The sequence below is a fragment of the Camarhynchus parvulus genome, chromosome 3 (genome assembly GCF_901933205.1).
Source record: "Camarhynchus parvulus chromosome 3, STF_HiC, whole genome shotgun sequence".
In the NCBI taxonomy this organism is placed as follows: domain Eukaryota; kingdom Metazoa; phylum Chordata; class Aves; order Passeriformes; family Thraupidae; genus Camarhynchus; species Camarhynchus parvulus.
In genome coordinates this window covers 20,579,500-20,599,818 of record NC_044573.1, presented here as the reverse complement: position 1 = coordinate 20,599,818, position 20,319 = coordinate 20,579,500, and the positions used below count along the sequence as shown (strand labels likewise).

At 38.3% G+C, this 20,319-nt stretch overlaps 1 protein-coding gene across 5 annotated transcripts in view; it reads left to right on the top strand.

Annotated features, from left to right (window-relative positions):
- KCNK2 (potassium two pore domain channel subfamily K member 2) overlaps window positions 1–20,319 on the top strand; it is a 130,590-nt gene that overhangs the window by 105,418 nt on the left and 4,853 nt on the right. For all 5 annotated transcript variants that reach the window (XM_030946020.1, XM_030946021.1, XM_030946024.1 and 2 more), the window contains 2 exons: window positions 109–295; window positions 8,584–8,723. In XM_030946020.1, the coding sequence (XP_030801880.1) occupies window positions 109–295; window positions 8,584–8,723 (327 nt within the window). The remainder of the gene's footprint in view (window positions 1–108; window positions 296–8,583; window positions 8,724–20,319) is intronic.

Here is a 20,319-nt window from a genome sequence, read left to right as displayed (position 1 = left end):
AAGGTCCTCTAGAGCTATGTAGTGCACACTGTGGGGTGATGGGTGCTGATGTGCATGGGTGCAGTTTTATTATCAATGAGTTTCCTCTCTTTCCCCTTTCCTTTCCAGAAATGGAATGTGAGTCAGACAAAGATTCGCATCATTTCAACAATAATATTCATTCTGTTTGGCTGCGTGCTGTTTGTTGCCCTTCCTGCAGTTATATTCAAGCACATAGAAGGCTGGAACACCTTAGATGCAATTTACTTTGTGGTCATCACTTTAACTACCATTGGATTTGGTGACTATGTTGCAGGTAAGATGTTTTTCATAACTCTTTGTCTTATAATGTTTTGCACAGTGATATTTATTCTGCATTTTTTTTCTTAGTTTTGGGACAGATGTAACTCTCTTGTGGTAACCCTCTCCCAGTTTTATCCTTCTTCATTCATGTGATGGGCCCTGTCCTCGTTTTGGTTGATGTGACAGCGTAGAGACAGGAGGTGGGACAGTGAAATTTATGGTGCATTTCTCTGCCTACTGTTTTTTTCTCTTCCTATCCTATTAAAAATTAAGTAGACTATCATTCAGGTAAGGGTTTTGTTTTATTTTTCTTACAGGTTACAAAGTGCAAGCACTAACAGAGCATTTTAATCTGAATACATTTTTCAGCTGGACTTGTTTGAAATGCCTCACCCTGTGAAGTGATATGTTTTGTGTGCATCCCTTACTTTCTAAATATTCCAGAGCTCTCTTTCTGCCGTTGAAATGTCTGTATTCTGTAGGATCTGCTGCATCCTACTCTGTAACTCTTTGTCAGTACACATTTGCCCACGTGTTTTTTGTAATCTCAGGAGGAGTTTTAGCACAACCCGTAGATAACCTGTCCAATTCTTATGGTTCCATTAAGCTGAATTAGCTGTAAATAACTTTGATATACTAAGCCAAAAAAAAGTCTGGGCCAGTTCTCTGTGTTAACTTTTTTCTTGAAAAGATGTCAGAGGTGTACGTTCACCTCTTAGATTTGTGTAAGTATATGCTGTTTGTGCTGAGAAAGCACATTGATCCAAGTCAGTGATGGGTAGAGGTGATGATGAGAAACTCAGAGCTTTGTGCTCCAAACCTGAGACTTGCTTTCCTTGGCCTCATCTGATGCTTCTGCTGATACAGAACCCTCATTTCTGTCATGAAATGCCTTTCCCCCGCCTCTGAACTCAGTGCAAGGCAGAGGTGGCTCACAAGGCCTTTTGTGCTGGTCTGCTCTCAGTGAGAGACTCTACTGGAGGGAATTGTTTTTGGTAGACACTCCCAGGCTCTGGGCTCCTCCTGTGTCTTGTGTGAGCCTGTGGCTGTTGTGTGAGTCCAAGTGTGCCAAGCTGAGGTTGGGTAACTCCTCTTGTAGATGTGCCTGAAGTTTTGCCATGATGGCCGAAAAGGGTCTTGTCACTGGCAGAGGTTTTTCAGGTTGGTGAGGTCCAACAAGGACCTCTAAAGTGTTGGAACTGCTTGACATATTTATAAAATGTGGGAAAAATGGGGGTAAAATTAGTTTTTGTTGAAGATACTAAGCTACTCAGGCAGCCTTCATTTTTAGACTCCTTGCAAACTTGCCAAAGATTCTTGTAAATTATAGAACTGAACTGTAAAATAGCAAATCAAATTTCTTTTGACTTTTACATAGTTATTTGTGATGTTTCCAAATGTCTTTGTATGTGTCTTGACTTCTGCCTTCCATTTTCTTTCCTGTATTCTTTTTCTTATTTTCATTTTGTCTTCAGAACTTGTGATTCTGGTCAGATAACAACTAGCATGAAATGAAATAAAACATTTATGCTGTTTCTAAGTCAAGAATTGGGTGTTTTAGACTTTCATTCCTAAAGGGTATGTGTATGACAGGGAATAAAAATGATAGCGTATAAAGGCCTGGTTATATTTTCTGTAAAGCATTATGTGAAATGGCCCACTTGGCTCTAACTAGAACACTGAGTACATTCATCATTACTCCCATTATAAATTTCCATAGACTTTTCTATTTGTAAACCATTTGATATCATAATTTTTTTCCTACATTGTCTGCTTTTTAATTCTACCAGGAAATACTTTCTCTTTCTACAGAATGTTCTTGAATTATATTGTTCTATAGCTGATGGCCTTTTATGGTTCACTTGAAAGATGTTCTTTATTTAATTTCAAATCCTACTGTGCTCATTATTTCAAAGCATTAGAAGTGTTGTCTAGTTTCTTTGAGCAACAGGCATAAGACTTGTATTTGAACTGCAATATGTTATTGACTTGAAGGGGCGATGAGATTTGTACTTGCAGAGACAATGCTCAAGTGAGCAGGGTTAAATGGCTGTCTCCATCCCAGCTGGGAGGTTAACATTCCCATGGGACTATATTCTGACAGGGATGAAGTCAATAATATCTTTGGGTGAACTAAAATACTCTGGTTTTGGCTGGTGACTTGATGGATTTTTCAAAAATTTGTTTTCTTTGCGGTACATTATTGGCCAGTTAAATAAAAAATTTGAAAAATAGGTAAAGTATTAATTGATTGAGCTTTGCATTGTGGAAGTTTTTAATCATTGGTGTGTATATAAGTAAAAATTATTTGAAGGAAACTGATATTGCAAGCCTCAATAGAGCTGATAGAATTTGTCCTAAAAGCTAGGCTTCCTTATTAATTTTGAGAAAGTTGCAGAATTTTTTGCACCCCAACAAATTAGTATCTTTTCTTTGTGATTTTTTGGTTTGTTTGTTTCTCTTTGAGGTAAGTCATAACAACAGAGTGGACACTAAGGGCTGCTGATATTTTTTGTGGTAGGCTTTGTCTGGAGAACTCTCCTTGAAGTTTAGGAAAACTGGGTGTCACAAACAAGGGAGAAACATGAAGAGTTAAGGCCTGTAATTCTGTATAAGGCTGTAAAAGACATGGTCATGATAGAATATTGTGGTTCTAGAGCATGCTTGTCTTGGTTCTGGTTTGCCATGGTGAGGCAAAAACCAGAAGACAGAATGATGCTTCAGTCTGTTTGGTGCCTAGATGCAGAATCTTTTACATTTTGAAAAACTCCTCACACTGGCATTAATTTATTCATTTTTCTGACTTTTTTTCCTTAAACAATACTTACAGTGAAAATTACCTTCTTCCACTTAGCATTATAGTCAAGCATAAAGCAAAAAGGTGGGCAGTGATGGTCCAATTTGCAATTATATCAGAGTGTACTTCTTGCAATAAAAGTCAAATTGATAATTCATTTAGCACTCTGGGGGCCCACATGATAATCCATATATGTGTGCCAGTTTTGGTCCATAAAGTTCCCTCAAAACCCTCAATTTCCTATATATTTGAAAACTTTCAAATCTTTTTTTCTGGGAACTGCCATCTCAGAGAAAAAAAACGTAATTTTACAAGCCCCACGTAGTCCCATGGTTGTGTTAACATTTGTGTCGGTGTGTGGGGGAAAATTTCCAAAATACCCATCATTTTTCACTTACATGAAACTTTCTTCTTTCTGGTGCCACTGCAAGTAAAAGCTGTAAAAAAGCCCTGAAGACCTTTCAGGAGGTAAAGAACAGAGTGTTACTCAACAGCTGTACCAAGAGCGAACCAAGAGCTGAACACAGGATTCCGGAATGTAATGTTATCATTGACTTTAGTACAGGCTGTCATATTAGAAATTCTTTTAGTTCTCCAGGATTTTCTTTAGAACTTTCTTTTTGTCCTGCAGACCATGTACTCTATTTGCAGAAACCAGAATGAGGAAACATTCCCTTTGTTAGTCAGAGTCGAAGGAGTTATTGGAGCCTGTGGAAACTTCAGCTGGGGTTTCCATCGGCAAGAAAGGCCTTAAGGAAAACATAATAGACTGATCACTCATGGTACATGCAAGGAAGGAAAAGATGAAAAGCCCTTGCAATTCATGTTCAAGAAAATATATGAACAATATTCCAAAAAAATTGACTGTTTCTCTGTCTTAAGAAATTACTTGATTTTTCACATTTTTAGAATGGTTTCATTTTTTTGGAGGGAGAGAAACACTTTTTTTTATTTGAAGAAAGATTATTGTAGCTTTTTGCAAAAATAAGAAGAAAAACTGTACTACAGCCTGCACTGCCCCATGAATATCAGGACATAGTCAAACATCCCTTTTCTGGTTTTCAAGAGAAAACATTTACTTTAACATGACAGAAGAAAACCCAACCAAAACTATTAATATCTTGTGAAAGAGAAAAAGAAATATTCTCATGTTCAATGTGTCATGATTTCAGTACAATGAAATATATTTCTGGGTACTAAGGTTTGCACTGAGGCACATGAATATATCTGTATAATTGGCAATATATTGTTCACATGCACAGATAAATTCTTTAACTTGCAGTGCAGTTTGGAAAGTATATTCAAATATTTCTAATGGCATTAATCTAACAGGTTTCAAATCTAAATTAGGTGACATGTCCAAAACTTGACTAAATTAAGTAGAAGGCAAAAATATAAATAACATCTGAGTAGTCTGTTTCACAGTGGAGCATAATGATGATATAAGATTGTCTCAACTGGTTCAGTGAAACAGATCACAGAATTCTGAAAATGTTACTTTAAAAATGTATTCCAACTCTTGTTACTTTTGTGAGAGTTTGGGTTTTTTTGGCTTGGTTTATTTTCCATGTTTAAACCCTGATTTTTAACTTACTGATTTTTCACTGTTTCATTCTGTAATCAGCTCTGCTGTATTGCCACTGTGATACACATACCTGGCTCTGCACTGTGTTGCTTGGCCTGAGACCCAGTTTGGAGAGAAATGAGATATTTCAGTCTCATTTAATGTCACTGAACTGGGGCACTTGACCCGGTGGTCATAGCAGCCCAGTTGATCTGCTGGCACTGTGTGATACCACGCGCCAGCAGGGAGAAATTGCTGCCATGCTGAGCCATGGGTGTGCCCAGCATCCTGGAGGAGAGCTCTGTGCCCTCCCACAGACTCTGAGTCCCTTTTTGGCGTTTGAAGGAGCTCTTTGCCCCCTCGGGGCTCGGTGTCCATAATAGGGGCTCTCTGCTGTGAGCTGTGCTTTAAGCTGAAGATGGAGCACTGACTTCTTGATGTCTGTGCAGGACAGCATGTGAGGAATGTTTAGAGCTGTGCTTTATTTTCTGAAGTAGCTCTCCATTTTCCACTGAGTGGCATCAAGTGGCTTCTCTGGCCCACTTACATTCCATCTCTGTCAGTGCAATACTGTCTTGGCCCCAGCCTTCTGCATTTCCACATTGCCACACGAGCTAGTCTTTCTCTGTCCCCCCCCCTTTTTTTTTCAGTCCTCAGAGGTAATTCCTTTCAAGCTGCAGGGCTGAACGTCCATGTGTCTTTGGAGTGGGACAAATTGCATTTCTGGATTAAACATGTTTGTCACAACAGGGATGGTGGACAGCTACTTGTTATTCTGCAATTAAAACTGGATTATATAATTTTTCTATATCCAGAGTAATTTTTACTGCAGATGAAATATTATGGACATATCCTTGTTTGCAGTGCCAACATTTGAATAACCCAGAAATTTTTGCTGGTATGGTAAGATACTCAATATTGACAGCACTTTCTATTCTCTCCTTCTAATTTTGAAGTAAAAATGCAAAGCCAACCAACTTTATAGAAATAATTACATGTTTCTATTTTAAGCCAGTTACTGTAGAGAGAATGGGAAAAATGAGTGGCAACAATGAAGACAATTATTTACTTTCAAAGGGCTTGTTTTACATAAATAAATAAGTAAAAAATATATACTTCTAACCCTGATCCAGATATATATATACTTCTAACCTGAGAACCAGAATCTGTCCTAAAGCATGCCTGAGATATTCACTAATGCCTTTCTTCACTGAAACAGAGTTATTGACCTTAGTAAGGAATATGTTTGAGTCATAGAACAACTTATGTTTTCCAAAGTGGTGAAAATCCAAAATAAAATTTATTTGGCAGATGTGAGAATGATGGCAGCAGCAATACAGTAGCCTGTGATTCTGATGGATGGGAAAACTGTTTTTCTCATAGTCTTCAAGCAACTTCAGATCAAATCTTTACCAGAAAACATCTTGGCAATATGCTGTGGGTGCTCTTGGTAACAGATTATGGCAATGAGACTGCTACATTTCTTCTTCATTGTGGTTTGAACCCATTTTGGGTAGAGGCTAAAGAAAGCTGGGAAAAGATTTGTCCCTCAGCCCACAAAACTGGGTTTGCCAAATAAGCAACAAACTTCATGTTCTGCCTTCTCAGCATTTTGCTTCCTAGAGGGCTCCATGAACCTTGCTTTGCAAAAGAAATATGATAGTCTATCATGTTGATACTTTTTATGATGTTGCCCATAAAATCATTAGATTATCTCATATACTTCAGTAAAAGTACATTTAGCTATGCATACTCATACCCAAATGCATTCATATCCATTTAAGTGAATTTGGTAGTTAATGAATTCTTGTAGTTTAAATTCAGAACAGTTGAGTTGTGATCACATTTCTCTATGAAATCCTGTTTAATGACATTCCCAGGTAACTTCATTATGGCAGTTTGAGCATCACAAGAGAGTTATGTCAGGACAAACATCCTCAGGTATGTCTGCCTCTCTCCCTTAAGATTTGATTAAATTGCAAAATCATCCAAGGAGTCCTTGAAATTCAGATGCTCAACAGCTGATAAAGGTTCTAGCTCCAAAGCCTTATCCTAGAGTATTTCTTTGGATACCTGTGGTCCCTTCAGCTTCAGAAGAGCTGAGCTTCTTTGGGCATAGCTAGATGGAGCCCTCTCCTGGCCAGACAGCACAGAAAACTTGGCTGAACATGAATTTGTCCTAACTCTTGCCCCAGTGATTAACTTTGCTGTAAATAAATAATTACAAACTGTGAAGAAGTGCTTCCTGCAGACTGGCAGAGTTAGCTTCCAGTTTCAGTTTAGAAAAATAATATGCCAAAAATTAAAAACCAGCCATAGGGGTGCTTTCTATGATACTTTCTTGTGCATTGTATGAACTGCTGAAGAAGAGGATGAACCACCAAGAGTGGCCCATTACTATAGCGAAGAGAGTGGCAATCAACCATTTTTTTGAATTACAACGAATTTTGGGCGAATCATCTCTAAAATACTCTTTTACTAGATTGACATGAGATGGATGTTGCTAACAAACGGTTTGGTATTTTGTTTGTCTTGTGCTGTGACAAACTCAGCCCCTTTGATGGCTGGATGTCTTCTGTTCTAAACAGAGCCCTCTCTCCTACCTCTGCTTGGGACTACAAAGGCATCCAAGACTATCCACTTTCACAATGTGGATTCATCTCTTGGATAGCTGATCAAACCATTGCAGCTCAATGCTTTTTAAATTTTTTTTATGAAAAGGTGAAATTGACATGAAAATGAAATTTCTGTCTGGGAGGGGTTCCATACAAAGCTAGCCATCTAAAATTCTTTGTTATTTGCATGTAATCTCAGTCATAATAAAGCTAAATAAAAACATTATTCTCTATGAGAGTCAATCTCAGTACCACAACAAGGTGCTTGATATTTTGGGGGCAATTTTCCTTTGATTTGCTTCAGTATAGGCTGCAGATACATAAAACAAAGTACTCTGTACCTGTACAGGCTACTTTAATGTGCCTGAGAAGGTTTTACTGCAGAGTCTCTTCAATTATGGGCAGATACACACATCAAACTTCTTGCAGCAGCCCAAACTAGAAGTCTGGTTTTATTTGTTGTAACACAGCTGAATTACAAGTTTATGGCTTCTGTTTTATTGCATGGCAAGATGTGCAATGTGAGTAATTCGGTGTTGTCAGGAGCTCTGGATGAACATAACTTATTTTTGTGTGGAAATAGGACATCTGTTCCTTATAGCTGTATTATACCTGAAAGCTCTATTACAGACACCTCTGAAATTTATAGTTTTTTATACTTTACCACTGAAAAGAAGTGACTGGTGGTTATGGCAGTGGGATTCAAAAAACTTGCCTTCAGCACACTTCTTTTATCCACCTTTTTTGGGGGTGGCGGGTGGGGTCTGATCAGTTCAGCTCAAGTCCCTGCACTCTGGTTTCCTTCTGCAGAATGGACAAGATAATGTTTGCCTACCCACCAGGGACACTTGTTAATGCAGGTGCTGCTCTTTCTTTACTGAGGCTAAAGGTTTTATATAAGTATTGAGATGTTTTAAAGTTCTTGCAAAAACAGATTTCTCAGGATATGAACACATTACATTCTTTGGGTCAATACTTAAAACTGGCACAGCATCATTTTTTGGAGCAGGTGGCAAGTCATTTCACTCAAGCTGTCTTCAGTGATCTCTATTTTCAATGATAGGGTATCAGAAGTTGAATCAGTTTGTGTTCATTCAATAGTTACTATGAATTATTAACAACCTTTGTCTAAAATTTGCAAACTCCAGATTTTACTGTTAAGAGTGAACTAATTTATATAATTTGTTCAAATTTTATCAAATATTTTGCATGGGTAAAAATATAGAAGATGTAAGAAACTTCTTTTTCTAGGAAAATTAATTTAAAAACATCTTTTCATCTATAGCTATTAAGCGTGAATTAATTTTTACTGTATTGTTTTTCAGGGGGATCAGACATTGAATACCTAGATTTTTACAAACCAGTGGTGTGGTTCTGGATCCTTGTTGGGCTGGCTTACTTTGCAGCTGTCCTCAGCATGATTGGAGACTGGCTGAGGGTCATATCAAAAAAGACAAAGGAAGAGGTAAGCATATTTGGAAAAGGGAAGAAATATTCCTTTTTAAAAACTTTGAATAGAAGCCAGGTGAGCTTATAGTTGCTTTTGCTCTTAGGGTGCATAGGTCAAAGCTGTTTGTGTATGAACTGTAATGCTGCAGCTCAAACTGCAGGAAACTAGGTAGCAGTCAATTTAAACAGAGTGTTTTATTTTCATATGTCTGCATAGAAAATGAGATTAAATGTATTATTAAATTACGTGTATATGAATATTTGCACTTGATTTATGGGGAAAAAATCCTAAACTACTGTTCTAGGTAGTAGAATGTAGGCCTTAACTTTTCAGGTAAAAATAATTCTGTTTTGTTTCTGTAAGTGATGCAGGTATGTAAAGAAAAGTACTTAAGTAGTTATATTTGAGATACCATGCTCTATAGTGGTAAGAAAATAAATTTTTCATATCATGCAAGGTATTGGAATGAATTGTTTAACTATCCCTGGATGTATTTTACCATAATATCTTCCACATAATTATTCAATATTTGTAGTCAAGTATATTACTTTCAATTGAAATATTTTTTCACTTGTAAATTTCACTTGTTTTCTCTTGTTTTCAATTGTATTTATAATCCCAGTGATACAACATTTTACCTTAAGTTTCGTCATTTAAGAAAATATCCTGGTTTTGAAAGTGTTTGAGTGTAAATAAAATTTCCTTCAATCGTAGCGTGCATAGTTCAGGTTTTACTGGAAGTCTGAGAAATTAATTTTGTTTGAAGTAACATATTATTTCCCTCTAATTTAGCTTGAGTTCTCTTGCACGCTTCAGTTGATTTATGCTACTCAAACATAAAAACTCTAATTTGTTTTTGATGGAATGAATATGTTGGCTCCTGTGCAGTGGCCTGCTACTTACATTGTTTTGAATAGTTTTCCTAGCTGCAGGGCATGGCATCAGTGCCTGGATGTATTCCTGGCAATCCTGGAGTTCCCAAAGCCTTTGCTCTGAAGGGTGGCTTACCCCCACGTGCTTTCAGTGGCTGCAGTCCCTCAGGGTGCCTGCCACCTTCTGAGCAGGAGCAGGGGTGCTGCTGGCAGCAGGCAGGAGGATGGGAGCTGGCATCTTGGGCAGGATTAAGCTGACTTTGTAAGGAATGTGGGGTGGGAAGCCCTTTTCCATTGCCCTTGCTGTGCTCGTGGTTAGAGACAGCGCCGTGACAGGTCTGCTCTAAGTGCACTCTTAGCAGGCAATTCATAACCACTTAGCCCTGATGCAAAGGACAATATTTATTCAAACAGTTTCAGTTCAAGAGTGCCATCTTTTGCCACATGCTGCACATTTGAAAGGGTATTTATGACTTCCCTTCCACAATGAGCTTTACTGGTGCTCTCCACAGATAGGGAGCAGCAGGTATCATCTGAGTGTTCTCAACAGCTGACAGGATCACAGTTCTGTTTTCTAGAAAAGCACTGAGGCTGCCTTTAACAGCCAGCCTTACATGGCTGACTCTGGCTGCAGGGAACCAGTGCATCCCCTCAAATGCCAGAAACTTGCATGGTTGTATTTGGTTATTTTGAAATTCAGAATTAGGTTGGTCTCACCCACTTTCCCCTCTGCAATAGGAAGAAGCAGGAGAACACTGGCACAGGCCCCCCAGGGAAGAGGTCACAGCACCAAGCCTGCCAGAGTTCACAAAGCATTTGGACAATTTGGCACACCTTGGAATCTTTGTGCAGGACCAAGAGTTGGATTTCAGTTATCCTTGTGGGTCCCTTTGAACTCAGGATATTGCATGATTCTAAGAGTGTTGTTTCCTCTGGGAAGTCTCCTGGTGTCTAACTCTTTTCAGCTTGGGGCATTTCCTAAGTTGTCTTTAGTTTCCCTGGGTTACTTGTGCCTGGATATTTTGGAAAAAATATGATGTGACTGAGGCACTATGACTTCAGACTATGCAAAATTATTCTCCAGGCTTGTTTTTGCTGTATTTTCTCAGACACTGTTGACACATTTTAGTTCTTCACACTACTTGCTAGAATTAATCTGATCTTTAACCTCAGTTTTCTCATATTCTTTTCTGTTATCCAGAGAGCATCTTATCCAGAGATCTTAGTATCTTGACTATATAGTTGACTATATAACACAAGGAGGTTTTAATCTTATAATGATATTAATATATTAAGAATGTTTGAAATTTGTAGCTCTTTGTGAAGCTATTTCAATATAGACTAATTCTGGAAGGGATTTAAAGACACATAAATTGAAGAAACCCAAGAATACCTTTAACACATCAAAAGCATTCCTATTTTTATCAGGGAAGACTCTTTGCCAGGTTATGCAGTGCAGTGCTGAGCTTTCTTTTCTCAGGCACTGGGAATGTGTAACCTAGTCCATCTTTTCATTCTTTCTCACCTTTATAGCCTAAACAAGCATATTCATTTTGTCTACAGCAAGGAAAGCTTCATTCTTCAGATATATCAGAGTTCTCTTGGCTGGAGCAGGTATTGGGAATTCTGCTGTATACAAGTCTCATGTGTGTTAGGTTAGATTAAAGACAGACATAACATAATTGGTGCCATTTGTTCAATTAATCATATCTCTGATGGTCAGAAATCTCCCTCCCTACTTCTGAAGCCATTGCCCAGGCGTGTGTGAGAATTCATAGCAGGAATAAAATGCTTTAGCAGTTTAAAATTCAATAGTTTTAACAATGGCAGATACCAGAGAGAATTGAATTATGATGTACCTTGTGTAGTAGTTAGAAAATACAAAAAAATATTCCATCTTCTATCCTGATGATGCTTTGTAGGAAGAAAGTAATATAAATATATTGCATTTTGTTATAAGATTATTTTGCTATAAGCATTTTACAAATATGCACTTTTCTACAGGTTTCATTTTATGATAAAACCTGCTTAGCCCATTCTTGCTATCTTCCTGGGAAAATCTGAGTGAAGATGCTGAAGGAGTTTAGTGGAAATGCAGTTATCAACTCTCTTCTGTGCCAGCAGAAGCCAGATGAGACGGAATGTCTTTTCTTTTTTCCAGTTAAACCTAAATTTACAGTGGGCTGTTCCAGCTTCTATGGATGCAGATTATACCAGAGGAACCTCTCTAGAGTTCCAATATCCATGTGTGCAATGAAAAAACCTAGTTCAAAGTATGGAGTGTATTTTTTAACTGTCAGTCCTTGGGGAAATAGCCCCTTATACCTAAAAGTAGCCTTTGAAGTGGGGAATAATGCTATATATTAAAACCTTTTGAGATAGAGAGTCCATGAAAAAATCTACAGAACTGTGATCAGTGCACTCTGAAAGCTGAAGCAGTTTAATATATTTCCTAGGAAATAGGATGCTGAAAACTTTCCTGAAAATTATGGGGATTGTTATGGGTATAAACAAATAAACCAGGTGTTGTATAGGACTTATATCCTGCCTTCCTAGAACACAGTAACATGTTTTAGATACAGGAAGGAGCAGGTCATTCAGTAGTGATCAATTGTGCTGGTTTCAGCAGTCTAAGTAGCAAAATCTAGAGAATGTTACCTGAGTCCAGAGTGAGACAGAGAGGTTGCAAGTGTTGTTCTTTACTTCCCCCCAACAACCAAAACTTGATATCATCAGAGGTATATTTCTTTTGGTAGGCAGACCTAATCTCTTTTTTGCCTTTTCCTTTAGTCTAAAGTAAAAAGTATCAATAAATACCAGCATATTTAGGGCATGACAGGAAGTCCTCCTTATTCCAGAGAGGAACCATGCTGTTAATGGGTATCACCTAAAATCTGTAGTTCTAGTCATACATTTTAATGTAGTGGTGTTGTTATTAGAAGCAGTTTACATAAGACTTTGAGGTTGACTGTTTCAACAAAATAAAACATTTATATTCTTTTCAGTACACTATCAGGAAAGTTTGCCACATGCAAGTGGATCTGAGACAAAAAAAAATCTGATCAGAAATGCACTAATGCACAGAACTGCTATATTTTTTTATTAAAATCCAGATAACCAGTATGTCAGTCAGTTGCTCTGGTGGCTTTTGTCTCCTGAAATACTCTGGAGAACTTTGAATGCATCAAATGGGGAGGGAAGTGAAAGACAAGTAGAGACAGAAGTGGGAGTTTTAGAAGGATAGATCTGGAAGCAGCTCATACAGTAAGATAGATGAAATGTCAGAAAGTCACTGGAACATGCTGTGAGCTGTATTCTTAAGTAGGCGATCTGTCTCTGAAGTTCAGCCTCAGCTATACTAGCTTGCCTTAAACTCCCTCCTCTTCATTATTCTCTACACTCTGATTACTCAGAGCACTTTTAAAATCTTCTGATTTTAGTCTCTTCAAAAGGTAAATTTTCAGCAGGATTTTTTTCTTTGTCATATTTTTTCTTTTACTTTTGTATGCAGAGCTTCTGAATTCCAGAATTTTCAGCAAAAATGCCTACCCAACCAACAATCTTAGGCATTTGGGCTATAGATCCTGGAGGAGCCAGTTCGCTTTACTGTGTGTCGGGAGTCCAGGTGACAGACTTATGTTAGATATCAGCTCAGTATGGACAAATGATTTTTTCATGCTGCCTGTCTTTTGAATTGAGCAACATGCAGCCAGCTTTAAAGACCAAGCCCAAAATGTTATGAGAAGTAGAACATTCACTTCTTGTGGAAATTCAAGAGGCAGCTGCTATATTTGATATTTATAAACAAATTCAACAAATTTGACTCATCTGAATCATCATTCAGTTTAATCTTCTTGGCACCAGTGACAGACCTGTCACTCAAGTCTGTCAAAACAGAATTAGGCTTGTCATGATGATGCTGTGGAGGTTATTGCACTCCCTATATTATTTGTTGCCTTTTTATTAGCTTTAGGCTGAAGGTGCTCACCCAGCATAAGGGACCCAGCAGAAAGAGAACTTGAGCTCATTTCTCATAGCCCCCAAAGAGAGACTCTAGATCTAGGTTTGTATGCATGAAAAAAAGAAAAAAATTAGTGCACTCAAGTGAGAAACAGTTTTGAAGGGTTTTCACCCTCCAGGCAAACAGACTTGTCCTCAGAGGCTGAGTAGTGAGGCGTATGACCAAAGAGGAGGAAGAAGTTGTTCAGTTGTTCAATGAACTCTTGACCTGGCTCTCCCTGTTTCAAGAAACAAAATCTGTTCACTTAGAGATGAAGATGGTAGAGAGTAACTCTTCAACCTGGTGATCAGAGTCACTTGCTGGTCCATTTTACATTGTTTCAAGTGAGATGAGTCAGCTTCTGTTGAAGAAAACAACTATTTGGACTTTTCATATGTCCATTCCCCCCAACCAACCAACCCTCCCACCTCCTGGCAAAAGAAAACAGACAAACAATCTAAAACATAAAAGAAAAATAGGCAAAAACATAAAAAACCCTCAAAACAAATCCCAACAAAACAAAAACCCAAAACCCTTACCAACCAAAACCCAAAAAACCAAACCAAACTGCAGCAGTTTTGCAAATTTTATATCCACAAGTTCACTGAATTGGTAAGGTAAGGGTGATGTGATGGAAGTCTGTTCCTAGAAAGCACTGAAATGGAAATATTTATGGCAGACAAATACAGTGTCAAAGCCATGGTTTCAAAGTAATTTTGCAAGGCAGTGATTAATAAGGGTAACAATTCTAAGATGTGCAAGCATGGATTAATCAAGTTTCTGTAGCAAAGTGGTGGTACTGCTGCAGATGTTATTAAAAGGTATATACTGGAAATGGTATATACTGGTGTACTGGAAAACAGCCACTAGATTTTTCGTCTAAACTTCAGCAAAAATGCAGAGAGCTACAAAAATGCAAGGGAAGCATCTGAAGAGAAATCTGTCTTGCATTAAGAGTTGTTTTTTTTCCAGTACATCCAAGATGTGCAGAAAAGTCTATTTGGGAAGGAACAGCCATGTTTGAAAAGGTGATTGTTTTTAATGATTTCTATGAGATGGGGAGAAGTATAAAATCTTTCTACAGTCAAAACAACTGCATGTCTCCAGTCAAATTTGACTAGCAACAGGACAAAAAATTCAACCAAAACAAACCCAAAATAAAAGGTGGGAGTACAGTCTCTCTCTAGCAGCCGAGAGTCTCAGGGATGCATAAAGAGTGGTTTTGGTGTAAGGAGGAGATGGAAATGACTGGCCTGGTTCTGAATGCAATTTTTTCTCTTCCTTTCTATGAGTTTAGATTATCCTGGTGATGTTCCTGAACCTGCCCTAGCAACAGTCTGTAATACTGAGTTCCTATATTGATCAGTCTTTTAAAAGTCTGCTGTGGCAATGTGTGCAATAATGGATAGGAAAGAACATCTTGTTCTGAGAATTCCAGGAAAACTAAACAGCTGATGGCTTTTGACACTTTTTTGAGGTCTTTCCTCATAGTTTTGTGTACTTTGGACATGTGATGCTTGCTTCACTTCAGATTCAACACACACACAGATAACATCTCCACAGTTTTGCTGTGGTTATATTTATATTTGTATCATGCCTCTTAGCTGGGCATACCAGGCACTCAGAGAATGCTGTTTTGTTACTGCATATTGAGTACCAGGTCCTGCTGGGTGCTGATTAGAGGAGATATGCTGCCAAGGACACTTCCATGAGGAGCAGCGTGGCCCAGGGCATGGGGACACTGTCAGTGTCTCTCATGGCAGCCCCTGTGCCTGGCCCTGCTCTCCCACAGTGTTCAGGGAAGAATTACTCCAGTGGAGGCTGCATGCAGCAAGGGAGTGAAGGCAAGAACTATTGACTTTGCAAAAAAATAAACTTACAGCAAGAGACTCATACTTCATAATAAGAGAAATTGATTAAAGAGAGATCAGTTGTAACAATGGCATTTCTTGGCGTTAATTACCCATGAAGATTCCCAGAATGTATATTATGATGATCTACATTGAGAAATCTTAATTTTTGGAGATAAGATGTAATTGATCCTTTGTTACAGCAAAAAATATATCTGTGGTTTACTTTATTGTGGGCTGAAAATACTCCAGGTTAAATATCACTGGTATCTTCATGATTAATATTCCTGACAACCTTACTTTTTTTTTTAGGATAATCTCAGTGCTTGGATGTTGTTAGGAAAATACTCCAGAACATGTCACTAATGTTGAGTGTATGAATCTGATAGCTGTCTTGAGGATGAATTCCCAGACAAAGCAAGTTCAGCAGAATGCCCTTGCAAGTAGGTTTGTTGATGTTGAGGAAAATGCTCTGCAATTGCAGATAAAAGGGACCAAAAAAGCTACAGAGTACTGCCTTTCACAAGGAGTAGGTGCAGTTGTAATACTAGCGTTGAACAGCCAAAGTGGAGCTTTAATATTTCACACAACTATCACTCCAGATATTGACACTAGAAAGTTAAGAAATAAACAGTTCTTTCTTGGACTTGACCAAGTAGTTAATATAATCATTCCTTATTACCAAGTGGAAATTAAAAGTCCTTTTTTATGTTTGTTCTTTTTTAGCATAACTTTATAAGCTAAAAAAAGTCCAGTGAGTTTATGAAACAATTGTTGTCTCTTTCCTCTGGGAGAAAATTTAGGCAGTCTTTCAACTGCCTGTGGCTTGGGTTTCATTATGCTTCTAGTACAGTTCTTAAAATGTTTGCTATTCCTGGCTGCAGCCAAGTCATTGGCTGTATAGCACAGGCAGAGGAGACACACTGTTCCCCTGAACCACCTCAGGCTCAGCTGGTAGAGCTTTATGCAAACCTAAGTAGTTTCTTGTGGCTAATACAGGCGCATGTCATTCACTCTCACCAGGTTGAAAGAGGGGTTGGATGGCTCTCTGGGGCAGCTGAAACCACTAAATAGAACTGATTTTTAAAGGAAAATTTCAACTTTTTTTTTTTTTTAATCTTTATCATTGGAAATTAATAATAAATCAGAACAATAGAGAGTGAGATTGTCAGGCCCATAACTTGTCTACACTACTGAGACTACACACATGCAGATCTATAAAAAGACATATCTGATGGGCAATATTCAGTAACATCTCTTTGGAAATACCTACCATAGCAGTCTTCATATTTATGGAAAAAAAAAAGGTGAAACAAAATAACTGTGATGACTCTTAGTATATCTGCTTCTGTTTTGTAGGCATGTTTTTTTAGGCTGTTTTTATTTTGTTGAATCAAACCGTGATAGAGGAAAAGGCCATTTCTTGCATCTGCCATCTGTTACATCTCCACAAAACATATTCCCACAGCTGCCACCATGAATGTTCCTCCACAAATAAAATAATCAAAATTCATGGGGTCTCTGCATTCCCATTGGAGAATGTGGTTTATTTCATCCAAGACATCAGATGTGTTCATGGAATTTATGTGGGTGAAACCAAACAATCATTGCTCACCAGAATGAACTCACAACTATTGCTTATTATGGGACTCAACAATCCAGTTTCTTTCAGGAGAACATTGCTCCCAAAAATTTCTGACCACCATGGCTACAAAAATACAATTGTCTATGTAACTGAAGCCTTACCCCAGAAGATGACAATTTCACAAAAGAGAATCTTTTCCCCTTTAATATTTATCTGAAAAACAGAGGGATGTGTATACCAGTGAGTGGAACCCAAAAAGGCATCACTTACTGCTTCGTGCGTGCCATTCCTCTTGAAATCAAAGTCTGGTACCTTGAAGGCCTGGTGAAGGAGAGCTGCCTGCTACAGAACCGAGGTCCTGACAGGATGAAGGCACAGAAGAGGGTGGTTCATCATAGAACATGGTGGACCTGGGAAAGCTCAGCATAGGTATCTCATTATTGCCTGTGGTATTTCTTGCTTTTTGTGGCTGTTTACCTTTAAAGACAAGTAGAGTACACTCTTCTCTAAACACCTCTCCACAGGTATTTTGGATATGTACTAATAACACTGTAGTAGCAGAAATACTGACAGCTAGATCATTTGGTTGGGAATTTTAGGTGGAATGTAAATGAGATTCCCTTCATGTGCAGCAAATGCACAGGTTTTACTAAAAATTTTTGTGAAGCTTCTCTTTTTCTCTTCTGCACTCTGGTCTTCTCTAGCCTATAGAAACTGAGGTGGTAATAGAAATTTGTGTCAAGCAGCAACTTGCATGGGAAAAGGCAGCATATGTCTGCTCAGAACTGCAGAAAAGTGAGATGGCAGGTAGGAAACCCCTCTGATGCACTCAGGGATAAACCCACCCAGCAGCTGACTTGTTAAACCCATCACCCCTCTCTGTACCTACATTTTTTAAAGGAGCTTTGTGGACAATTTCTGTGAACACTGGCTGAATTTCCTGAGAGCTAAGACAAAATTTTGTGCTCTGTATTGTGCTGCCTGCATAATTTGACATGTAATGCACTTTCTAGTTTTGTCTGAGTAGCACATCATAGAGAGGTTAATTGGATGTGTTATTTTTAAGTAGCAGGATAAAGTACACTGGAGAGGAAAAATGAAGCCATGAAAATTTTGGGAATGCATTAGGGAAAAATGCAAGAAATTATATACTGGGCAACATCTAGACCATTAAGAATATCTGTAAGGAAGGGCACCTGTTTTTCACCCTAAAATGTAGTCAAATGGGTACCTCCAGCTCATCTACTTGCTTTTTAAATTCAATTTTTTGGCTTGCACTAACATGCTCATCATAAAATGTATGAGCCCTGTGTGCCAAAGGGAAACAACATAATGCTCAGCTGTGACAGAAAAAGCTGCACACATTACTTTGAAATATATGTTTCCATTTTCTTGCATGACATATATATATAATGCTATTTTTTTCTTATTTTCTACTCAGTGGTATACCTCCTCCTGAGTATATCATAACTTTCATGTCATATATCTGAGCTCCATCCAAGCAGGATATATTTCTTTCCCCTCTGTAAGCAGAAGTAGATTAACTGATTTTACTGTGATGTTGGGGTTTTTCAAAAATATCCCCATGACAGAGGAGCAAAACTGAGGCAAAGTTAATTTAGTCAAGTGCATTTGTCTTGGTCTATTTAAGGATGTCCTTAATTATGCTTTTGATTGTTTGTTTTCCTGCTAGAGCACAGATGTGGCTTAATTCAAAGTACAGATTACTTGTATATGGCTACATGGCTTGTGCTTTCCAGACACTTAATAGGATGAGTGGTTTTCCTGAATGATGGGAAGTTTTGCATGCATTAGTATTTGGATAATTTTGTGAATGTCCGGAAAGATTCTCAAACTCTTGACAAGTATAAGGAATTAGAGCAAATGTACTGAAGGATGAAGCAGGTGCTTCAGGATGTTGAAATGTTTTTTTAGTTTCAACAGTAGCATCCCCTTGGACATTTTTACATTCTGGTTTATGCTGTTGGCCTTTACCCAAGTGCAGAGCTCGGCTGGACAGAAAGCTAAAACACAGTAGCAATGAAACTGCATACGAACTTTTGACCTTACTAGAGATATTGACTGAGAGCCAGTTCTAGGACATTATTCATTTAGATGGATTTTGGCAGGGGTAGGTGAAGGAGTGGTGGCTTAATGTCCGTATTTTTTTTCTAGTTCTGTCAAATTCAGTATATCTGTCTTGAAGTTATATTGGTGATCATGCAGCCTGGGAACTGTTTGGTCATTCAGGAAGTTCATGCAGTACTTCACTGATGTCTGCTTGTTTTTCACTACAAAACCCCCCCAAAAACCCAGTAATGACTTTAACAAGAATGAGTAGAACACTCTCCACAAATTGTTCAGAGGCAGTTTCTCATTATATCCTAAATTAGTAAATGTGACATCTCCACCACAGGTAGACACATAAATTGGCACAGACATTTGGAGGTGTTACTGGAGATGACCTGTGGTATTTGAGACATCCTCATAGGGTTGTTGGATATGGTGCAGATCATATGGGATACCCTGGCAGTGGTAGCTGGAGGCCAGGTGACCTGGGCTGGGCAAGGAATTGGGTCAATGCTGCTCATTCGTTGGAAAAGCTGTGGGTGTTGGGTTTTGGAAGTTGTTTTGGTTTTTTGGTGTCTTTTTCTTTTAATTTTGTTTTGTTTTGTAGTGAAGTGTGCTGTGTGGAATACTTAGTTGTGTTACTATATACCATAACTCTCAAGAACTTGTTATTGAGACCTGTCTTCCCTGAAATCATAAGGCAGTAGGGTGCTGCTTCCTGCTTCTTAAATACATAATGCAGTTACTTGCTCTTGATGTTCAGCGTAGCTAGGTTGATACTCCTTGTGAAATACGTCTAACACCTTGCAGTCTAATTTGGATTTTGATGTGGAGGAAGTCAGTTCAGGAGCTGGGATAGGGACCTATGTCCCCATTACTAGTAGCATTTCCCTTCCCTGAAGGCTAAAGTGAGAAGCATCACCAAATTAGTGCTGCTTCTTGTATGGCTGAGTCAGGTGCTATCACTGTGACATGTTTTTCCTATTGCTTCTGAAATATTCTGTGACATTCAGCCTTATGTTAAGTATGTAGTTGTCAATAATTTCTGTGACTAAGAGGCCTTGTCCTCATGTCACACTGCCCCCAACTATGACAGCTGCAGAGTCTACAGAGCTGTGCTGTAATGAGGCAAGAGATCTGGAGAAAAGTAAATTTTTGTTACAGTATGTAGGTATGCCAAGAATTTAATTACTTTTGAGCAGCACAGGCAACTGGCATTTCAGTTGCTCTGCAT